We start from the raw sequence: 19,757 nt of genomic DNA on the forward strand, positions 1-19,757 counted from the left end.
TCTGGTACAAGGCCTGAACTCTCAGGAGGCAGTATCTGACTCCTGTCCAGTACCTAGAGTATGGTACAGGCCTGGGGCCAGGCCAGAATGGAAATCAGAAAAAGGGAAGAGTGAAAGTGGCCTCCAACAGCCCCTTTCCTTTGTCCTGGTTCCAACTGCTGGGCCCAGAGCCAAGTGATGGCTTCCAGGGACCTCTGGACACCGGGGTAGGAAGAAGAGAAGGAAATCAATCAAGTAAATAAGTAGATGGACCTCTCCACACACATGCCTTTCCCCTTCCATTATGAACACAGGGCATGTCTAGGGGCAGCTGGCTGGGACAAGAGAGAAGAGAGAGGAGAGGAACAAAGCTCAACAAACACCTGCAGTTGAGTCCAAGCCTCCTGGGGTGACCCAGTCATCCCTGGAACTCTGGCTTCAACCTGCTGTCTGACCTTGACAAGTCACTCCCCTTTGCAGGCTTCAGCTTTGTCATCTATCAAACAAGAAAGGGATGATGAGAACATTGTGTTCTTGATTCTTCAAAGAGTTATTGACGGGGTTAAAGGCCAGATGTTGCCTAATGATGTGAGCCTATGCACAGAGGGGCAGAGGCTGTGGAGCCAGTTGCTTCAACTGTTGTATGACCTTAGGCAAAGGACATCTTCTCTTTTAGCCTCAGTTTCTTTGTAACAAGGCAACAAGTCTACTACTGCCCAGGACTTGCCTGAGGGTGAATTAGTTGAAGGAGAAACATGCTTGGCTCAGAGAAGGAGCTCTTATCAGAAATAGGATTAGCTGCATGGCACCTGAGAGTCCTGGAATCTTGGGGATGGGTAGCTCAAAGAGGCCTTTGCCTAGCTCCCAGAGTTCCATCTGCTATGCTGAAAGGAAAGGAAGGGGGGCTGGCCCTGGGGATGATTATAACCAAGGTGTTAGTCTCCTCCATAGGTCTAGGCTCTGCTCACCTCCTCTACTGCAGGGAAAAGAGCTGGGGGCAGCATGAGGAGAAAAGTAAGGGACAGGGAGGACTGGGAGGCTAGCACATCTGGGCTCAAAGCCAGCTCTGCTAGAACTTGGCTGTGTGACCCTGGGCTGGCTTCTGACTCCTCTGGGCCTCACTACCTGTACCCCAGTGTACAGGGCTTTCAAAGGCCCCTCTGGCACCTCCAGCCTCTGCTCAGTCTGAGAGGGAAGTAGAGCCAGGGTATACACCCTGCCCAGAACATCCCAATTTTTCTAAGACTTCCACCCCCAAGGAAGGCCACCTGACAAGTCTGACCTGGTCACATGGGGTCTACTGTGGCAACTTGGCCCCCAGACCTGCCAACTCTGGGCTGAGTTGGGTTTACTGATTAACCAAGCCAGATGGAGGAGACAGCTCCACCCTGTTGACAGAGGGTGGGAGTCCCCCAGAACCAACCTTAGTGAAGAAACTACACTTTCCCACCTCCCTGAGCACTACCAGCCAAAAGCCCTTCTCGGGTCACAATCAGGCTCCCTTGTATCCACCTTACTCAATTTTCATTAGCTTTGTTCCTTAGTCTCTTCCTTCCACCTTCCTTCAACAAACATCCCTGCCCTGATGGTGGGGAAGATAGAATCTGTCCCTCCTGCCTCAGGCAGTATCAAGCTAGAACCTCTTAGCTGCCCTATCCTTCCCTGCTCCTCAGTTCAGACATGGATTTGAGAAATCTCAGCCCAGGGTCCTCCAGCCTGGGAACAGACAGAACCCCCTCTTGCTGTCCCCCTCCCACCCTCACACATGGAAACACAAAGAGAAAGAGTCAGATGGCCAGGATGTAAGCAGAGAGCTGTGGAGGAGAAAAGAGAAGGCAGAAAGAGCAAGCCACATCATGTAGGGACAAGATGGACAAAGCAGTAAATGATTAAGGCAAAATGAGGCAGAAAGGCACAGGATCAGAAGGGAAAGGTCAGACAGCTCAAGTTTGGTGTGAGGCAGTATACTCAAATGAAGTCAAAGATTAGGTCCCAGGCAGGAGGGGTCCTCCCTAAAAAGACCATCGTCCTGGCCCCTGGCAACAGGAATGTACTCCTCCACATGCTCCAGGTCAAAGGGAGAAGAGGGCAAGGGAAAGGAAGCAAGAAGCCCCCTGAAGGGAAATCTACCCACCCTCAAAATGTGTTACTCAAAGCAACACCACAGGTGTCAGGAAAGTTACTGTGGCCCCTACACCAGGGTCTTCAGCCTCTGTCCCATCTACCCATCATACCCCAAGTCTACCTCATGACTGAGAGAGAACCATGAAGCTGCAGGGGAGTGAGAGGGTGCCTGTGAGGGGCTGCTGTGTCTGCAACTGTCCTCTGAGCTGGCTTCTGACCTGACCACAGGTTCCCTGCTTCCCCAGCCCACCCCAGCCTGTCCCAATGCAAAGTAGGGACATCAAAGCCCTGCCTTCATGATCTGACAATCACAATCTGCCAGCCACAATGCTGAGCCCCTGCTGGAGACTCAAGGAGCTGCCACGGAGGGAAGGGAGAGAGAAAGGGATCAGGCAGGAAAGATCAGGCAGAGAATAGGAGAGGAGACCCAGCTCAGGCTGAGAACCAGGAATTAGGAAGAAAAGGGGGTCAGTCTCTGGCCTGGGGTGACTCAACTCAGGGGCCAAGCGGAGGCTTGCTGGACAGAGGGGTCCCTGGGGGAGACCACTCTCCTGGATAGGCCTAGCAGCAGTCCCCCTCCTCAGCAAAAAGGGGCATGCCTGGTTTCAACTGAGTGAGCCAGAGTGGGTCACATCCCCTTTCCAGGCCTCAGTTGGCCCATCTGTATAATGGAGACTTGGCCCAGTAGACCATGCCTCCTCCTAGTTCCTGGCAGGAGACTCTTTCTGGGCCAAGATGCACCCCCCAGGGGTCTGTGGCCCTTCAGCAAGAACAGGAGACCCTGGGATGAGGCAGTAAAGTGTGGTGGAGGCTGCAGGTGCAGTAGTGCACCCCTACCTTGATCTTGTGTAGAGTCCGATCCATCTCCATAGCCTGCACCCACACAGACACGCCAGCCTTGCTGTAAGTCAGATTCCAGCCCACCTCAGCCTCACACTCTGACCGGAAGCTGCGGAAGTCCTGGTCGTCCGGCACCTGGACACTTTCACGGCCCAGGACTGGCCGTGGCCCTTGAAGCTCTGTTGAGGCTGCTGACTTCTCCATTGGGAAAGAGGGGAGGCCCAGCACCTTGGTCCTAGTCCGGTTCTCCTGGGTCCTTCGCGGAGGCTCCGACAACGTTGTCGACGCGGTTGCAGATGCTGACGCCACCTTCCTGGGACCTGCAAGACCGGTTTGGGGACCGGAGTCAGAGTGCTGGGGGCGCGGGTGGAGCTGCTGGGGTCCTGAACTGGTGTGATTAGACAGGGGCTGGCCCCTAGGGCAGGGCGGACGGGCACAGGACAGTCATGGGGGCTACCCGCCATGAGCGACTCCAGACCTCTCTGGGTCCGGCGCGGGGGCTGCGTATCGGGTGCGGGTGGCCCGCGGAAGCCTGTCGGGACGCGGGGATCCGAGGTGACGGACGGTCTGGCGGGGGGCCCCGCGCAGTGGTGACCGGACCGGCTCAACTAACTCGGCAGCAGCGCGGGCGCGGGATGCGCGCGGATGAGCGCGGGGGCGGGGTGGGGCGCCGGCCGGCAGGGCCACTCACCTGTGTCCGCTGCTCCGCCGGGGCCCGCCGGGGCCGGGGTGCGAGTGCCTCCGCTGCCGCCGCTGCCCGGGCGACCGGGGGCCGCGCGGGGGCCCTGGGGGGAGGAGCAGTGGGTCCCGCCGCCCGGCCCCGCCCCGCACCCCCCGCCCCGCGCGCCCCCTCCCGCGCTCCTCCCTCCGGGCTAGGCTGAGGGCTCCCGGGCTCGGCTTGCCTCGCTCGGTATTTTCCAGGCTGCGGAGGTAAAGCAGACGGAGCTCCGAGCCCCGCCCCGCCCCGCCCCGCAGGGTCCTAGTGCCCGCCCTCACACGCCCCGGGAGAGGACCCGGCGCGCGCGGGGGCGGGGGTGCAGTCCTCAAGCAGGGCTTGGGGGCTGGGTGAGGAGTGGCCAAGATAGAGTGGGCTCTCAGAGGAAGGAAGGCGAGGTGTTAAGAGAGGGATTCTGGAAGTTAATTATGAACCCCCTCTTGCTGCCCCCCTCCCACCCTCACAGGTACGCACCTCTGCAACAACCTATTTACATACAGGCACTCCGTCCCTAGAACACCCGAGATCCAAAGATGGGCACACACACAAACGATGCAGAGATTAACTCGCAGGGATGACAGCCCCACAGCAACTCAGGGATTCCCAAAACTTGCAACCCCAACAACCAAGAGTCACACCAAGCCTATACACACCCAACCCAATTCCCTTTGGAGTGTGCCAACCCCGCCGGAAGTTGCTCTCACTTGGCTCAAGGTTCACAGGCTAGGCAGACTTGGGCAAAATCTCCTCTCCAGTCTCACTCCCACCTGGGACTTTTACCAGGACTCCTCCAGCCCCTTCCTCAGGCTGTTGTTCAAAGTCACCGTTTCTCAGCACACATCTCCCTTGTATTAGACTAGATTCTCAATAAATAGCATCAGGCCCCAGACCTCTGAGGCTTCCTGGTCCCTTCCCAGGCTGAACTGATCAGAGCTTCATGGCCTCTGGGGAGATATGTCCACCAGCATTCCAGTCACCCCTTCCAGCCTGGAGGCTGCCCCCTTGCTCCCTGGGTCCTAGTGCCATCTCTGTATGCAGCTACTCTGTGTGAACTAAGGCTAACTTCTCTGAGGTCAGGTCAGTATGAGTGTGGCAACCTGTCCCATGACTGGCCCTGGACTAAACAGGAGCAGGAAGGGCCTCTGCTGAGCTCTGTTGGATGGGCACCTAACAAGGTCCAACAAATGCTTACCACTGGCACAGTATCAAAGTGAGTCCATAGCTATCTGACACAAGTCAGCTCAGCCTCCTCCTACCCAGGGCTCCTTGCTCTACTCGCTTATCTCTGGGCCTTGGTTCCTCCTATACAAGGAGGGAATCAGAAGGCATATCCTGGCTTCACCATCCAGAGCCCTGGGATAGAACAGCTTTGCTAACAGGCACTAAGAGTAAATATAAGGAGTCAGCATGATGTGTTCACAAATAGAGGTGTCTCTTCCTGAAGTGCTCAGGGCTCTGAGATGTTTGTAAATCAGGCCCAATTTTAAAAATGAGTGGGGGTGAACAGGGAGCCATGACAGCAAGACAACAGCAAGACATTCAGCAAATTGAAGCGTGTACAATGAGCTGCAGGTCCCTAAGAGGCCCATGTGATGACTCTAGATCTCTATCAATCACCTCCAACCTCCAGATTCACACTCCTCCCCCCCACACACACACTGGGGATTGAACCCAGGAGTCACTCCTTTTTATTTTGTTTATTTATTTATTTATATTTATTTATTTATTTGTGTGTGTGTGGGGGGGGTGCTGGGAATTGAACCCAGGGCCTTGTGCATGAGAGGCAAGCACTCTACCAACTGAGCTATATCCCCAGCCCACTCCTTTTTATTTTTGAGACAGGGTCTTGCTAAATTGTTGAGACTGGCCCTGAACTTTCAATCCTCCTGCTTCAACCTCCTGAGAGGCCCCCTGAGTAGAGGCCAAGGCAGGAAGATCAAAAGTTCAAGGCCAGCAACTCAGAAACTTAGTGAGACCCTCCCTCAAAATAAAAAATAAAAAGGGCTGATGATACAGCTCAGTGGTATAGATCCCATGGGTTCAAACCCCAGTACTGGAAAAAAAAGAAAGAAAAAAAGAAAGAGTGTGGGGCTGGGGCTTTAGCTCAATGGCAGAGCTCTTGTGAGGCACTAGTTTCAATCCTTAGCACTGCATAAAAATAAACAACTAAAATAAAGGCATGTTGTCTATCCACAACTACAAAAAAAAAGAAAAAAGAAAAAGTCTGGAATGATGAGGTGTTAAAGCAGCTAGCTCTCAGCTGGGGAGGACCAGGTTCTGACTTCTAATCTACCTCCCCTGCCCTTGGCCCAATTCTAGCCATGTTACTGTCTTCCCCAGGCCTTGAGGAAGACACTTTTGCTTCCAGGCTGGTAGGAGAGCCACAGGGGACCCCAGCAGACCCAAGTCTGGTTTGTGGAATTGGACTATAACCTGTAGGATCAGCCATGAGGAAGAGATGGCAGCACTGGTCTGGAGGCTTCTGCATTTTTAGCGTCCCCCCACCCAGCACATCTCAACAGACAGTAAGATAAGACTGGAGTGACAGCAGGAGGAGGCAGTGAGGGCAAACTGACAAAAGGAACTTCCCACACCAGAAGGCTGCCAATCTGAGGAAGAGACAGAAACCCAGGAAGATACAGATGGCAAGATGGCAAGAACCAAAACATCCCTCACATCTAAACACAGATTAAGACAAGAATAAATCTTTTGGGTCTTTTGGGTCTTGGGTCAGTAAAGGTGGGTGAGCTGGCACCCTTGGGCTCAGGTGGCTATGCCCTGGGCTTATCCCTGGGTCTTGATTTCAGATGAGATTGGCTGGCCAGCAGGTGGGCAGAAGGGCATCACTCCATTCTACTCATTAATTTGCCCTTGCAAAGGCATGCCCTAGGAATTTAAGTGTCCCGGATTCTGAGGCTCTTTACATCTCCTTGAACATGACAGAACATACCGAGTCTCACAACACCACTGAGCAGCATAGCTAAGGGCCTGTTATTCAAAAGTGGAAGAGTAAGGAATGGGAAGGAGCCTAGGGACAGAATCTGGAAAGGAGTCCCAGGCCTAGGCCATCCCTGCTTCCCACAGTCTGTCAGTAGACCTAGATTCAAAACCTTTTCTAGCTGTATAACCAGAAGCAGGTGACACATTCTCTCCAAGCCTGTTTCCTCATCTGGAATAATAATACCTTCTGAGAATTACTGAAATGAAGAGCTATATATATGCCAGTGTCACTCAAAAATATAACTTGGGGATAGGGTAGGGCATGGAGGAATGCACTGGTCCAAAAATGTATGGCTCCAACAAAAAGCACTAAAGTAACACCTTGACATGTTAGGTATGATTCTCATGAAAGATTAAGCAGTGAAAAGGGCTGGCAGAGCATGACCCCTGCTCTCTGCCCATTCAGCCCCCTGCCCCAGACCCAAGTCCCACAGGAGGTGGATGGAGGTGCCTCTGTGAGCCCAGGGCAGAGCCAGAGAGTCATGTCTGACTGCTCTGGGCCCCAGAAAGAACAGCACTAAGCGGAGCCGGGTGGGTGTAGAAGGTGAAAGTGTGTACAAGAAGGTGCTTAGCAAACTGAGAAGCCTCCTCATGGGAGTGAGAGGAATTATTACCCTGGGCACTGAGCAAGACTGAGTCTTATTATGCCCCTCCTAGAGAGAGCAGCTGAGGCTCCAGGAGGGCCCAAATCATACACAAAGCAGAACCCCTCTGGGTCCAGACCCTAGACTATGACCCCAGGACTGGGGGGTCAGTGAGTTGTTTAGAGATTTACACCAGACTTTGCTCATAGGCCCTGACAACTATTGGAATAGGGGTAAGGGCATCTGCCTAGAGTCACCCCTTGGCCAACTCCCCACACTAGATCTAAACCCCTCAGACTAATGTCATCTGGCTTCAGCCTCCCAAAAAAAAGAAACAGAAGGCCCAGCTAGCAGAGTCAAGCAGAAATAAAAATCCTAGGACTCCTGACTTACATACTACTCTTTCCATTTGCCTGTGGGGTCCTTGGCATTGTCACCACCTTCTCTAATCCTCAAGATTTAGTTTCCATCCTCACCACCAGTGCCTCCCACCCTGACCATGTCCTGTACAATAGGGGTCCTGCAAGACTTGACTTGCTCCTAGGTACACATTTCTACTCACCATTTAGCCAGACAGATGACTACTTCAATTTCCCCTCTGGGAGGTAAGAAGGCCCACCACTGGTGCCTTCTGCCCCACCTCCTCCTCAGGGGTATGCTACCTGTTAGTTTGGGTGGAGCAAATTCCCAAGTTGTCTAGGGCAACAAAGCAATATCCTAGGGGCACTATTCTAGAAGATTAGATAGTGACTTGTGTGATGTCACTAGGAAACAGCAGAGCCTCAGTTCCACAGGCCCTCAAGAAAGGTCCAGGACAAAGCACTCTGAGGCCACCAAGGCTGGCTTAGCCTAGAGAGGGACGTGTTCTTTACAGTGGCAATAGGAGCTACTGTACAAACCCGGATCTAAATGTTTACTCAAGGCGGTCTCCTGGCCCTCATGGGCCTCACTGAGCAAACAGCCAACACTGCCCTGAGGACGCTGTTACAACCTCTGGGAGCTACAGCCACTGCATTCATCACCCAGAGTTACCCACATCCTTACTCCTTCTGGTGATACTGTCACAGTCACATACATCACCCCAATGTCTTATCAGAATTACACACAAATACACACCATCTCATTCTCAAACATGGCCAGTCCAGCACAGGTACATGCACATACATAGTCACACACAATATCAGAGTGAAGTTGCCAGTTTAAAAAAAAAAAAAAAAAAAACAGAATGTGCTGGGAAGGTAGCTCAGAGGTAGAGTGCTTGCATAGCATGTGCCAGGTACACACACACACAGTATGGGACACCTAGTGAAATTTAAAAATTTAAATTTCAGATAAGCAATGATTAACTTTACTACATCTCCAAAATTTGCTAAATCTGGCAACCTTACATTTGAGGCACTGCCACACCCACGTCACAGAACCTTGAAGCATTATGCAGTCACATGTCAGTTCCCAAACAGACCTCAGATGCCTGCTGTGTCAGGGGAATATGCACATTGCACCCAAGTCATAGTGGTGTATAAGTTGTACACACACACACCTCTGCACTTTCTTTCTGTGACATGGCACTAGACCAAGGTATGTCTTTCAGGCTCATTTTGTCTCACCTTCACACCTTAAGTGAAATGTTAGGCAGGGACCATTAGCCCCATTTGACAGCTGAGGAAAAAAAAAAGCCCAGCAAGAAACAGAAGCTATCCTAGGTGTCCCAGTGTGTTTTCCCCTAGCTATGGGAAATCAAGCTATACCTGGGCCAGGCTATGTCCCCTGGTGTATCTGAGTTTCCCAGACTCACCAGCAGCACTCAGGCCAGCAGTGTGTCCCAGAGGAGCTGCTTTCTTCTGGAAAGATAATAGCCTGGGGGGTCTTAGGTGTGGACTCCTGACCTCGCTTATTACCCAAAATGTGATTCTGACTTCTTCCTGGAAGCCCCTCTAGTTCCAGGAGATGAAACTGTCTGAGTCAGAGTACTAAGGGCCCAGGTTTTAGATTAAAAAGGAACCAAAAGAAGGAAGTCATGTGGGCTGTCAGAGAGGGGCTGTAGTCTCAGGACTGGAGTTTCTATCCACCCTGCAGAAGGACTGAACAACCTGTCCTTCCTGAAAACACTCAAGATACCTCCACCCTCTTAGCCTGAGCACAAATCCAGGGGAAGGCTCAAGGTCAGCAGATGGATCAGGCACCTCTGAAAGGAAATTCTAGGGCTTCTAGAAGGCAGCATTGACCCAGAGATCAAACTCAGTTCTTGCAGACAGCAGGTCCAAACAGATATTGTTAGCAGGAGTCCTAGCACAAGCCTGGGGCCTTCCCTGGTAGGGAATCCCTATGGTTCTGCTACAGTCCTTCCTACTGCACCTCTCTAGGATGTACTCCTGTCAGAATGGTGGGGCTCAAGAGGCCTCCCCCACAGAGTTAAGGAGTATGCCATCAATTGTGAAGTCTTGCATGGCGGTGTTGCGGGCCAGTTAAACTTGTCCTTTCCTGAAGCCTGTGGGTAACCTGGGCAGCAGGATCCTGCATAGCCCTAAAGATCTGCTCCCAGGGTTCTGGTTGCAGGGACTGGAGGATGGGCCTAGAAGGATGGAAGAAGAGGCCTGACAGATGGGGTAAAGTACCTAGCTCAGCAGTCTAGGAAAATGACTTGGGCCAGGGAGCCAGACTGTCTGGTTAAAACACCTTACTCAGTGTGTGATCTAGAACATTACTCAACCTCTCTGTGTCTCAGCTGTCCCACTTTTTTTTTTTTTTAAACCCAGGGGCACTTCACCAGTGAGCTACATCCCCAATCTTTTTTTTTTTTTTTTGCAGGGGTACCAGGGATACAACTCAGGGGCACTTGACCACTGAGCCACATCCCCAGTCCTATTTTGTATTTTATTTAGAGACAGGTTCTCACTGAGTTGCTTAGTGCCTCGTCATTGCTGAGGCTGGCTTTGAACTTGCAATCCTCCTGTATTGGCCTCCCTAGCCACTGGGATTACAGGTGCACCACCATGACCAGCCTCCAATCTTTTTTATTTTGAGACAGTGTCTCACTAAGTTGCTAAGCCTGGCCTCAAACTTGGGAATCCTCCTGCCTCAGCCTCTTGAGTCACTAGGATTATAAGGTGCCACTGTGCCCAGCCAGCTCTCTGACTTCTAAGATGGGTGGACTACAAGGATTCCCATCATTAGAATGAGGACAGAGCACTTTTCTCAGTGCAGGGGTCCGGTTTTAGGGACTGGAGGATGGGCAAGGGAGGATGGAAGAGGAGGCTCTTTGAGTGCTCAATGAATGCCAGAGCAACTGTCTATCTTATCTCCTGAGCTTCCTTACCCCCAGGTCTGGCATCTGTCCCCAAAGCATGTCCTCCTTGATTCCTCTCCCTCTCCTGACCTGTGTTAATCTGGAGCCTGGAGGGTTGAGAATAAGGCAAAAGTGGATACGATGACATGTTTTCCCTCTCCCTCATCCTCAATTCTCAGAGGAGCTTGCAAAAGGTCTGGCTGGGTCCCCTTTGAGAGACCTTCACTCAATGGCATTAGCTTCTTACATCCACACTCCTCTCCTTGGTGTCTGATAAATGGCTACCAGAATGGCAGCGCGAGCAGCACAGGGAGCCTGGCCATGCCCACCCAGTGGGCAGCACGGTTCTGAGATGTCCTCACTGACGAGGCTGGTTCTCAGGACTGTGTGAAGGGTTTGAGTGGGTGGGTTCCCTGGGACTCTAAGAATGAAACTGAAGGCTCTGTCCTGTGTTAAGGTTCATTCTGGGTTTGACCTACCCCTGGAACAGGCCTCTAGCAGGCTCAGCTATAGGATGGAGTGCTACAGTTCAGGGAACTCCTGCCAACCACTCCTTCCTGCCCTGAATCCCTGGTGACCTGGGTCAGCAGGCATCTCCAAGTCTTCCCCAGGGGAAGGCTGCCTCCTTCAGCACCTTCTAAATTTAGGGCCAGGGCTCTGTGACTCATTCCTGAATCTGCTTTGCTACCCTCCTCCAGGAGTGTGCTCCCACGGTATTTTTATCTTCTGCTACCTCAGTCTGATTAATAAGGCCCCAGAATCCCACAAGAGCCACACACCAAGAGCTCCCTGCTCCCACTTGTCCCAGGTCAGCTCTGGCCTTCTTTTTGTCTATACCCCCCCACCTTCCCTGATGTCTCCACATTCCCAACTCCCTCAACCCCAACTAGAGCTCATGTGCCTGGGTGGGGTGGCCACATTGAGGTCTAGCTCAAAGCAGAACTAGGGGAAGGAGAGGTGAAGTAAAGCCCTGCCCACTCCAATTCATCTGCTGGGCAGAGCCCTCACCTGAAGTCAGAAAGCTATATACTGACCCAGAATCCTCCCTCCTCTCTGAGGCTCTCAGTGAGTTCTTGGCAGTGCTAGACTTTTGTTTCCTCCTCTATAAATAAGGGGTTCAACCAGAATTTTATTAGTGAATCATGGATCAAAGTTGAAATGACCACTGTGTCAGGCTTCCATCTTCAAGCAGGGCGGGCTGGGGGTGGGGTGTCTGGCAGGCCTGTTTTCCACCCAAATTCCTCCTTGCCCCCAATCTCTGCTCCACTCAGGGGAAACACAGGTCAAGAACCTGCTGTCAGTCTTCTTGGACTTCTACCCTGCAGGGAAGAGAAGTCAGGTACAACCCCCTACCCTAAAGGGGCTGGAGAGATCCCAGGGTCAGTTCTGGTCTGTCCAGGCATGTAACATACAACTTCAGGAAAGAATTGTCTCAACTCTGGGCCTCAGGTGTGGGGAATGCATGTGGAGATGTTAACACTGGAGACATCTCTTTCTTTGCCAGGCTCTGAGGCCAGAGGAGAATATGGGGACCTGGGTCTCCCCGTGGCTTCCAGAAGTGTGAGGGGCATGGTATGGAGGAATTAGGGACATGGGCAGACCTGGGGATGCTGCATGTCTGCTGGAAGAAAAACCATTTGCAGCCTGCCTCAACCTGTCTTCCCAAGGAACAACAGTGGCCAGTGTTTATTAAGTGCTTATTATGTGCCTATTGCTGTTCTGTGCACTAAACAGGTTTTAACTTAATTTATAGTTAAACCTCAAGACAGCCCTGGATAAGGCTTACCACCTCCACTTTACAGAACAACTGGAGGCTCAGAGAGGGGCAGTGACTCACCCAGAATCACTGGGAGGGCTGGTGAAAAACCAGGCAGGTCTGACTGCAATTCTGGTTTCCATTTGCTACCCCAAGGAAGCCCTTCTTAGAGTATACATTAGATACCTAATAAATGTTTGATGTCATTATTACTACTATGTGATGAAAAAAATCCCTATTCTAGTCTACTTGTCCCCCAACTCCTATGTGTCCTTAAGAGAGTCCTTTTTCTTCTTTAGTCTCAGTTTCCCTGGCTGAAAAACAGAAGCAAGTGAAGGCCCAGAGAATTAGATACTTGAAAGAGGGGAGGATCTTGGATTTCCTATTTCTATAAATAGCCAAATTGCCTTACTTGCCTGAGGAGGTTTAAACAGCAATCAAACCTCAGGATCTCCCAGTTCTTACCTCAACCTATCCCTAGAACCTCTAAGAGCTCTCCAGAGGGAAACAGCTGGGTACAGCCCAGCTCTACTGCTACAAGAGACAGAGAAAAGTTCACTTCCCTGTTGAGCAGCTGCATGATCCTGCAGGTGGCAAGGTACCACCTCTCTTCCATTTGTACTAGTGGCTCCCACAGCCTCACCTCAATGTGCATCACTTCCTCTCCTCACCACCCAGGCCAGCTGGTGTATCACCTCCAGCTGCCACTGGCCCAACTGGAGTCATCTGAGCCTCTTAAGCTCAAAAACAGAGTCCAAGTCCTACCATTCCTTTCTGTTTAATCTGTCCCCTTAATACTGACACATCATCTGTCACAACTGGGCTCCTGCTCTCACCTTTATCAAGTTCTAAGAAGCAAGGTCTCTACATCTTCAGCAACACTGTTCTTTTCCCCCAGGATTCTCTTGATCCTCCTCAGTTTCCTGCTTCTGGTGGTCACCTCAACAGAGCAGGACACTCCTCCAGTAGGCCATTGTGCAGAAGCCCAGGCCCTCAGGGAAACAGTTTATTTCTCTATACCTATATCCAACAAAGACACACTGCTCCTTTGGATTCAAGGAAGGGCTCCAGGCCCAAAAGTAGGAGGGTTGGGTTTCACTCTTGCTCACAGGCTGCTCAGACCTGAGGCAAGCCCCTACCCCTTTTTGCACTCTCAGTTTTGCAAGTTGTAGAAAGAGGAAATGGGTCCCTCAGTCTGCAATCACCTTACTATAATAATCTTTTGCTTTTATGGACTGCTTAGGAATTTCATTTTCATCCCTGGATCTCCTTTGATTATCCCAACAAGCTAATCCACTTATAAATGAGAAAGCTTAGGTTCCCAAGGGAACAAAAATACCCAAGTCACACAGCAAATCAAAGGCAAAGCTTGGATTAGAGCCCTGAAATCTTGGTCCTTCCCTGGTCCTTTACTCTCTGTGATGCTGGGACTCTTGCTGTGTGGCTTTCTTTGATTTGTCCCATTTGTAAAAGGACAGTGTGAGGATCTAATTAGGAGAGGCAATGAGAGGGGCTGTGTTTGGGAAATCATAAAAGGCTGCAGAAAGATGACTGGACCGCTACATTACTACTTAATTGCTCTTCTCTTGGCGCCCCCGCGCGTCGATCCCTAGACGCTCCGACTGCGCAGGCGCCCTTCAGTGTTTACAGACGCCTCGAGGCCCTGCATTTGCGCGTGCGCTTCCAGCCTCCCGGCCAAGCCAGAACCCTCCGGCTGCTCTTCCTCCTCAGATTAGAGCCTGCGCGCTCCAGTCCCCCTAGCGGTTGTGGCCGTTCTGTCACCACGGCTCCCTGGGGACTCAGTCGGCTCCGCGTAGGTTGGGGCGCACACAGCCCCAGAGCGGCGGAGATGTTAGGAGCGACAGGAGACACAGAGTGATCACTATCTCCTCCTCACCCTGTTTTCAGCATCTCAGTCGTTCCACTGAACCTCAGGTGTCGATCCTAGCATCCACCGCCGCAGGCACGAGACCGTAGTCAATCCCACCGGAACCTCAAAGCACCGCCGCATGGGAGCTGTAGTTCGCGGCTAGGACCTTCCTGGGGCTGGGACGCTGTAATGACTACGTTTCCCAGAAGTCCAAGAGTCAGAGTCGCAGAAGGACCCGCCGCCTGTTGGGAGATTAGAGTTTGGGGACCTTACTGGGGTTCTGCAAACGAACCTCAGGCTCTGAACCTCGAGTGGCGGATTCGCATAGATAGCACAAGCATTGCTAAGGATGTGTCTTAGAATACATCCCATTAGTTTGCAACTCCCACAGGGCCCCCTCCCCATCACTCCTCGGAGACTGCACTCTCAATTATCATCTTACTGCAATAATGGAAATGTTCTTTATCTGTGTTATTCAATACTATAGCCATTAATCTGTGATTACTGAACACTTGACATGTGGATAAATGCCATGCATGAATTCAAATTTGTACTTAATTGAATTCATTTTGAAATTAATGTATTTTTTTTTTTTTTAGTCGTAGATGGACACAATACCTTTATTGTATTTTTTAAAAATATGGTGCTGAGGGGCTGGGGATATTGCTTAGTTGATAGAGTGCTTGCCTTGCACACTCAAAGTCCTGGGTTCAATCTCTAGCACCACAAAAAACAAAAAAATAAATAAATAAAGGTGGTGCTGAGGATCGAACCCAGTGCCTCACACGTTTTAGGCAAGCACTCTACCACTGAGATACAATCCCAGCCCTCTTAATTAACTTTTAATTAATGTAAGCTTAAGTGGATAGCCGTCAGTAGGGTTACCATATTGGTCAGCTCAGCAAACCAGACCTGGACCTGTTGTGTACTAACAGTCACCCTGCCCCCTGCGTTTGTGAGGCTCCTGTTTTAGTTTCTTGTGGTCTGACATTCAGTGTGCTTATCAGTTTGCAGCTCCCTCCTCAGTTTTTGTCCCTGGAAACCTCAAAATTAGTTTGGACTATAAAAATCTGCCCTGCTATTCATCAGGCTGAAATAACAGACAAATAGAAGGTGGTTTTTTGTTTGTTTGTTTGTTTGTTTGTTTGTTTTAATTCCAGGGATTGAACTCAGGGGCACTCAGCCACTGAGCCACATCCCCAGCCCTATTTTTGTATTTTATTTAGAGATAGGGTCTCACTGAATTGCTTAGCGCTTTGCCATTGCTGAAGCTGACTTTGAACTCCATCCTCCTGTCTCAACTTCCTGAACTCCTGGGATTACAGGTGTTCGCCACCTGCCTGAAGGTGGTAAAATTAACAAGAAATATTTTTCCTAAATACATACCACAATCATAAAAATGTCCTAAAAACCCTTTGCTTTAAGTGACTACTTCTTCCTTACTTAACTGAGCAGCCTTGTTTTCTAAAATTATAGGCTATTGGAAACAGCTGTTTGAATTGTTTAAACAAGAATGAAACTCTTGCCTGGGGGATCTAACTCACTAAATGGACAGAATTTACACCCAGGGGCAGAGATTGAGATAAGGGGTTTCTGAACATGTGTTGTACTCTAACCAGTCTGGGTGGCCCAAAACTGTAATCCCACACACTTGGGAAGCTGAAGCAGGAGGATCAAAGTTCAAGGCCAACCCGGGCAATTTGGTGAGATTGGTCTCAAAATAAAATTAAAAAGGGCTGGGGATATAGTTCAGTGGTTAGAGTACCCTGGAGTTCTATCCCCAGGGCTGCCAAAATAAATAAATAAAATTCTAAAGAAATCTACCTATATTAACTTCATTGTTTCCAAGGAAACAGCACCTTGCATCCACTTAGCAGTTCATACTGATGCTGACCCCTTTATACATGGCTCTGATTTGCTTGAGTATATCACCTACTGTCCAGATGTGGTTGACTAAGGCCAGGTGGAGGTGCTGGGTCATGCTGCTGGAAGTGTGGACAGGCTGCATATAGTGGGCATTGTGCTGGAGGGCACAGTAGTGGGCATGTTGAGTGGCTGCAGGTGACTGCCAACTACTTCCTGGTCCCTCTCTAGTCAAAGTTATTCTCTTTGCTATCACCATCAGCCTGAGCTCTACTGACTTTGGCAGCTGTCTTCCTCACCTGCTTGTTGCTCATGCTCAGAGCTTCCCCTTCAACCTCCTGGCTGTGGCTGTTGACAGGCACCTATCTGTGTCCCACTTGGGTGTATAATTTTAGTCACTAGGTCCTGAGCAGAGGGAAGATGGTTTTTGCTGTCTTCTGGGTCTTTGCCTTTAGCTTTGGATTGACTTCATTCCTAGGGTGGAACAGTAAAGACAGTACCACCAACTGCAAAGTCCCAAGATGGAACTAAAGATGAAAGTTGCTGCTCTTTAAGAATATGGTCCTCATTAATTTTATATATATATATATATATATATATATATATATATATATATATATATATATTTCTTTTTCTTAACCTTATTTTACTTATTTATTCTTATGTGGTGCTGAGGATCGAACCCAGGGTCTCACATGTGCGAGGTGAGCACTCTACTGCTGCGCCACAACCCCATCCCTAATATTTTAATTTCTTTGGCTGTGTCCTGCCCTCAGTGCTCATAATGTTGCTGATCAACATCAAGGTCTTTATGGTGGCCTGCATGCAGCTTCAGTCAGCACACCAAGCTGATGGGCCACTAGAGGACCACTGTCCATCAGGAGATAACACTGCCATGTCACAGACCTTGACTGTGGGAGTTTTGCTCTGTGCTGACTACTAGGACATGCCATCAACTGTGTCATTCTTTTTCAGCATTTTGGGCTAAGGATAAACCCAAGTGGGTAATGGACATGGCCATTCTCCTGTTATAGCCAATTCAGTTGTCAATCCCATTGCCTGTGCCTCCTTGAACAGAAACTTCTGCTATACTTTTCACAAAATCACCTCCAGGGGTATGTTCTTTGCCAGAATGATGTCAAAAGTGGGAATGGGTAGGACAGGACACAGCCTGCTCTCAACGTGGGCCTGTGACATAGGTTGTGGCTTCTTCCAGGAGAAGTCACAAACTCACAATAAACAAGGGACAGGGAATAACTGATTTTCATTGTGAAGGATAGCTCCACCTCAAAATTGGGAGGGCTGCCTCTTTGGAGCACTTCCCTGGAGTTTCCACATATCTAGCTATATGTATGTATAGTAAGATCCAAGGGTTGACAAATAGATTTATGGTTCTATGCAGCTGTTCTTACTGTGTATATGATGCTGACAGCTTAAATGGATTCTGAAAGAATTTTTAAAAAAGAGTCTGCCTTGGTTATGATAGAAAATGACTGAAACTATTTAACTGTAGAACTCTGTGAACTATTATAATGTGAATATTTTTAAACTTAGGGGCAATGGAAAAATAAAAGTTGGTTGTACTAAAAATGTATACTTGTTTCTAAGAAGGCAACAAGGAAAATAACAAGTATAATTCTTCAATCAAGAAACTGCCATACTGTGATTGCTTCAGCAGCACATATATTAAAAATTGGAATGATACAGAGAGGATAGCATGGCCCCTGCACGAGAATGACAATGGCCCCTGCACAAGGATGACATATGAAGCAGTCCATATTAAAAGAAAAAAAAAGAAGCTGCTATATTAATCTAGGGAAATAATATTCTCATAAGTTCTTAGGTAGAATTATCATCAGAAAATCATGTCAAACTGTTTTTTTTTCATTTATAGAAACTACCCTTGAGGAAGAAACTGGAGAAATGGGATTCATTCTCTATAAAATTCTCTCTTTAAAAACTAGGTAGCGGGCTGGGGATAGAGCTCAGTTGGTAGAGTGCTTGCCTTGCATACACAAGGCCCTGGGTTTAATCACCAACACCAAAAAAAAAAAAAAAAAACCAAAAAAAAACTAGGTAGTGAATTTTATATCACAAGTTCAAACTTAGTCAAGTTATTGGACTCCTATGTATGAAAATTTTTACTAAGTAAATTTATATGAGTGCCTATTTTGGGTGAAATGAAAATAAAACTGTAAAAAAATAAAAAACAAACTTTACCTAATTATGTCCCTCTCTCAAACCTACAATAATAATAAGGAAAGTAACTTTTCCTTTTATCTTTGATGGAATGCTCACGGGGGTCCTTTGGTGTGTTGTCTGTCTCATTACAAAGGGTCAATAAAACTGACTTCATCAAATTGTGAGGTTTGTCCCTCGTGGGTGGGACACTATGAAATATTGGTGTCCTCTAGTCTCTGTCACAGCCCTCTCTTCTTCTGCAGGCTTTCTTTGGATGACCTCATTCACTTCCATCCAAACCCCCAGCTCATGCTTTTCTCCTTTCATGAAGACAATTCCCTCTGGTTGACCCACAAGTTACTTAAGCTCAATATGTTCAAATCTGAATTATCTTTTTTTTTTTTTTTGGCTCTTTTCTTTGGTTGGAGGCAACAACAACTCATTGATGTGTTCCAAGTAAGAACTAGACACTGACCACTTCTGGCTAGAGAATGGGTGGGAGACAATCCTCACTAGGCCAGGTACCTCTTCACCCATTGTACTCAAATTATATCATCAAAATCAGCAATTTTTCACCTAATCAATGTCCTAAAACCTTAGAAAGTTGGGAAGATTGGGGTTAGGGGAAAGTAGAAGTTGGGCCTGATTTGCTCTACCCTATGGATCCATCCTTTCAACAAGGAATTGGATCTTATAATGGAGGTTCCACCTCTTTCCCTCCCCTCTTGAGGCCCATCCAGTTAGTTTCTTCACTAGGTCCATTCATTTCCCAGTTCCTTTTGGTGCCTTGAAAATTTCACAGCCATCTGTCCTTGTTAAGTTTTTTCCGGGGAACCTACTCAGATCTCTGCAGAGGGGCTATCTGCTGCTGGGAAGGAGGCTGAGTACTGTGGAAGGAAGTTTCCCTCTTGCTGTCCTTGGTTTTCTAACACTTGGGTTTTTTTTTTTTTTTTTTTTTTTTTTTCCTTTTCTGTGGCTGGTGCTGGGGATGGAACCCAAGATCTTGTGCATGCTAGGCAAGCTCTCTACTACTGAGCTGCATCCCCAGTCCTAACACTTCTTGAAACTAAACGTACTTCTACAATTTGAGGGTTTAACTTCCTTGTGAAGGACCCTCTTGCCACTTCATCCGCTCCACATCCCATCTTCTAAATAAATTCGTGTTCCTCTTGTTCACAACACTTTGATGGGGCTTCTTTTAGAATATTATGGGGTCATTCTCCCCTTTGTTGCCTATTTCAAAGCATTTTTCACATTAGCCAAAATTGAATGAAGCTAAAATCACAGGTTTCTCCTCTTGGTGGGAGGAGAAATGTAGCTTCAGTTTACCTTTAAAGTAATAGTCAGTGGTGAATGTGTGTGGAGCTCAGGCATAGGAGCTTTTGTAGGGTGGGACTGTTGACTTCCCCTTAAACTTCATGTGCTAGAACTAATACCCAATGACAGTATTAAGAGGGTGAGACTTTGGGAAGTGATTAAGTCATGAGGGCTCTGACCCCTTGAATGGGTTTAGTGCCCTTAAAAGGGGGGCTTCAGGAGCTCCCTGACCTCTCCCACCA

General features: G+C 49.0%; 1 protein-coding gene, 2 non-coding genes and 1 pseudogene across 8 annotated transcripts in view; 2 read left to right on the forward strand and 2 right to left on the reverse strand.

The window, feature by feature from the left end:
* Stard10 (StAR related lipid transfer domain containing 10) overlaps positions 1–14,202 on the reverse strand; it is a 36,962-nt gene extending 22,760 nt beyond the window's left edge. Inside the window, exons 1-3 of one of the 6 annotated variants that reach the window (XM_078046643.1) lie at positions 4,426–4,612; positions 3,635–3,728; positions 2,941–3,263 (exon numbers count right to left, since the gene is read on the reverse strand). In XM_078046643.1, coding sequence (XP_077902769.1) covers positions 2,941–3,147 — 207 coding nt within the window. In that variant the 5' untranslated portion in view covers positions 3,148–3,263; positions 3,635–3,728; positions 4,426–4,612. Of the gene's footprint in view, positions 1–362; positions 476–2,940; positions 3,264–3,421; positions 3,550–3,634; positions 3,729–3,845; positions 3,895–4,362; positions 4,613–14,181 lie in introns of those variants that run through there. The other 5 variants (XM_078046642.1, XM_078046646.1, XM_040284918.2 and 2 more) reach the window with 5 other exon arrangements.
* LOC110597926 (adenosine receptor A2b-like) lies at positions 3,390–18,071 on the forward strand (annotated as a pseudogene).
* Trnae-cuc (transfer RNA glutamic acid (anticodon CUC)) lies at positions 5,400–5,472 on the reverse strand. The gene has a single exon. It is a non-coding gene; the product is annotated as a tRNA-Glu (tRNA).
* Positions 17,680–17,787, forward strand: LOC120890119 (U6 spliceosomal RNA). The gene has a single exon (XR_005734370.1). It is a non-coding gene; the product is annotated as a U6 spliceosomal RNA (small nuclear RNA).
* Positions 18,072–19,757: the final 1,686 nt, after the last annotated feature.

The sequence above is a fragment of the Ictidomys tridecemlineatus genome, chromosome 4, assembly GCF_052094955.1.
Source record: "Ictidomys tridecemlineatus isolate mIctTri1 chromosome 4, mIctTri1.hap1, whole genome shotgun sequence".
NCBI classification, from domain to species: domain Eukaryota; kingdom Metazoa; phylum Chordata; class Mammalia; order Rodentia; family Sciuridae; genus Ictidomys; species Ictidomys tridecemlineatus.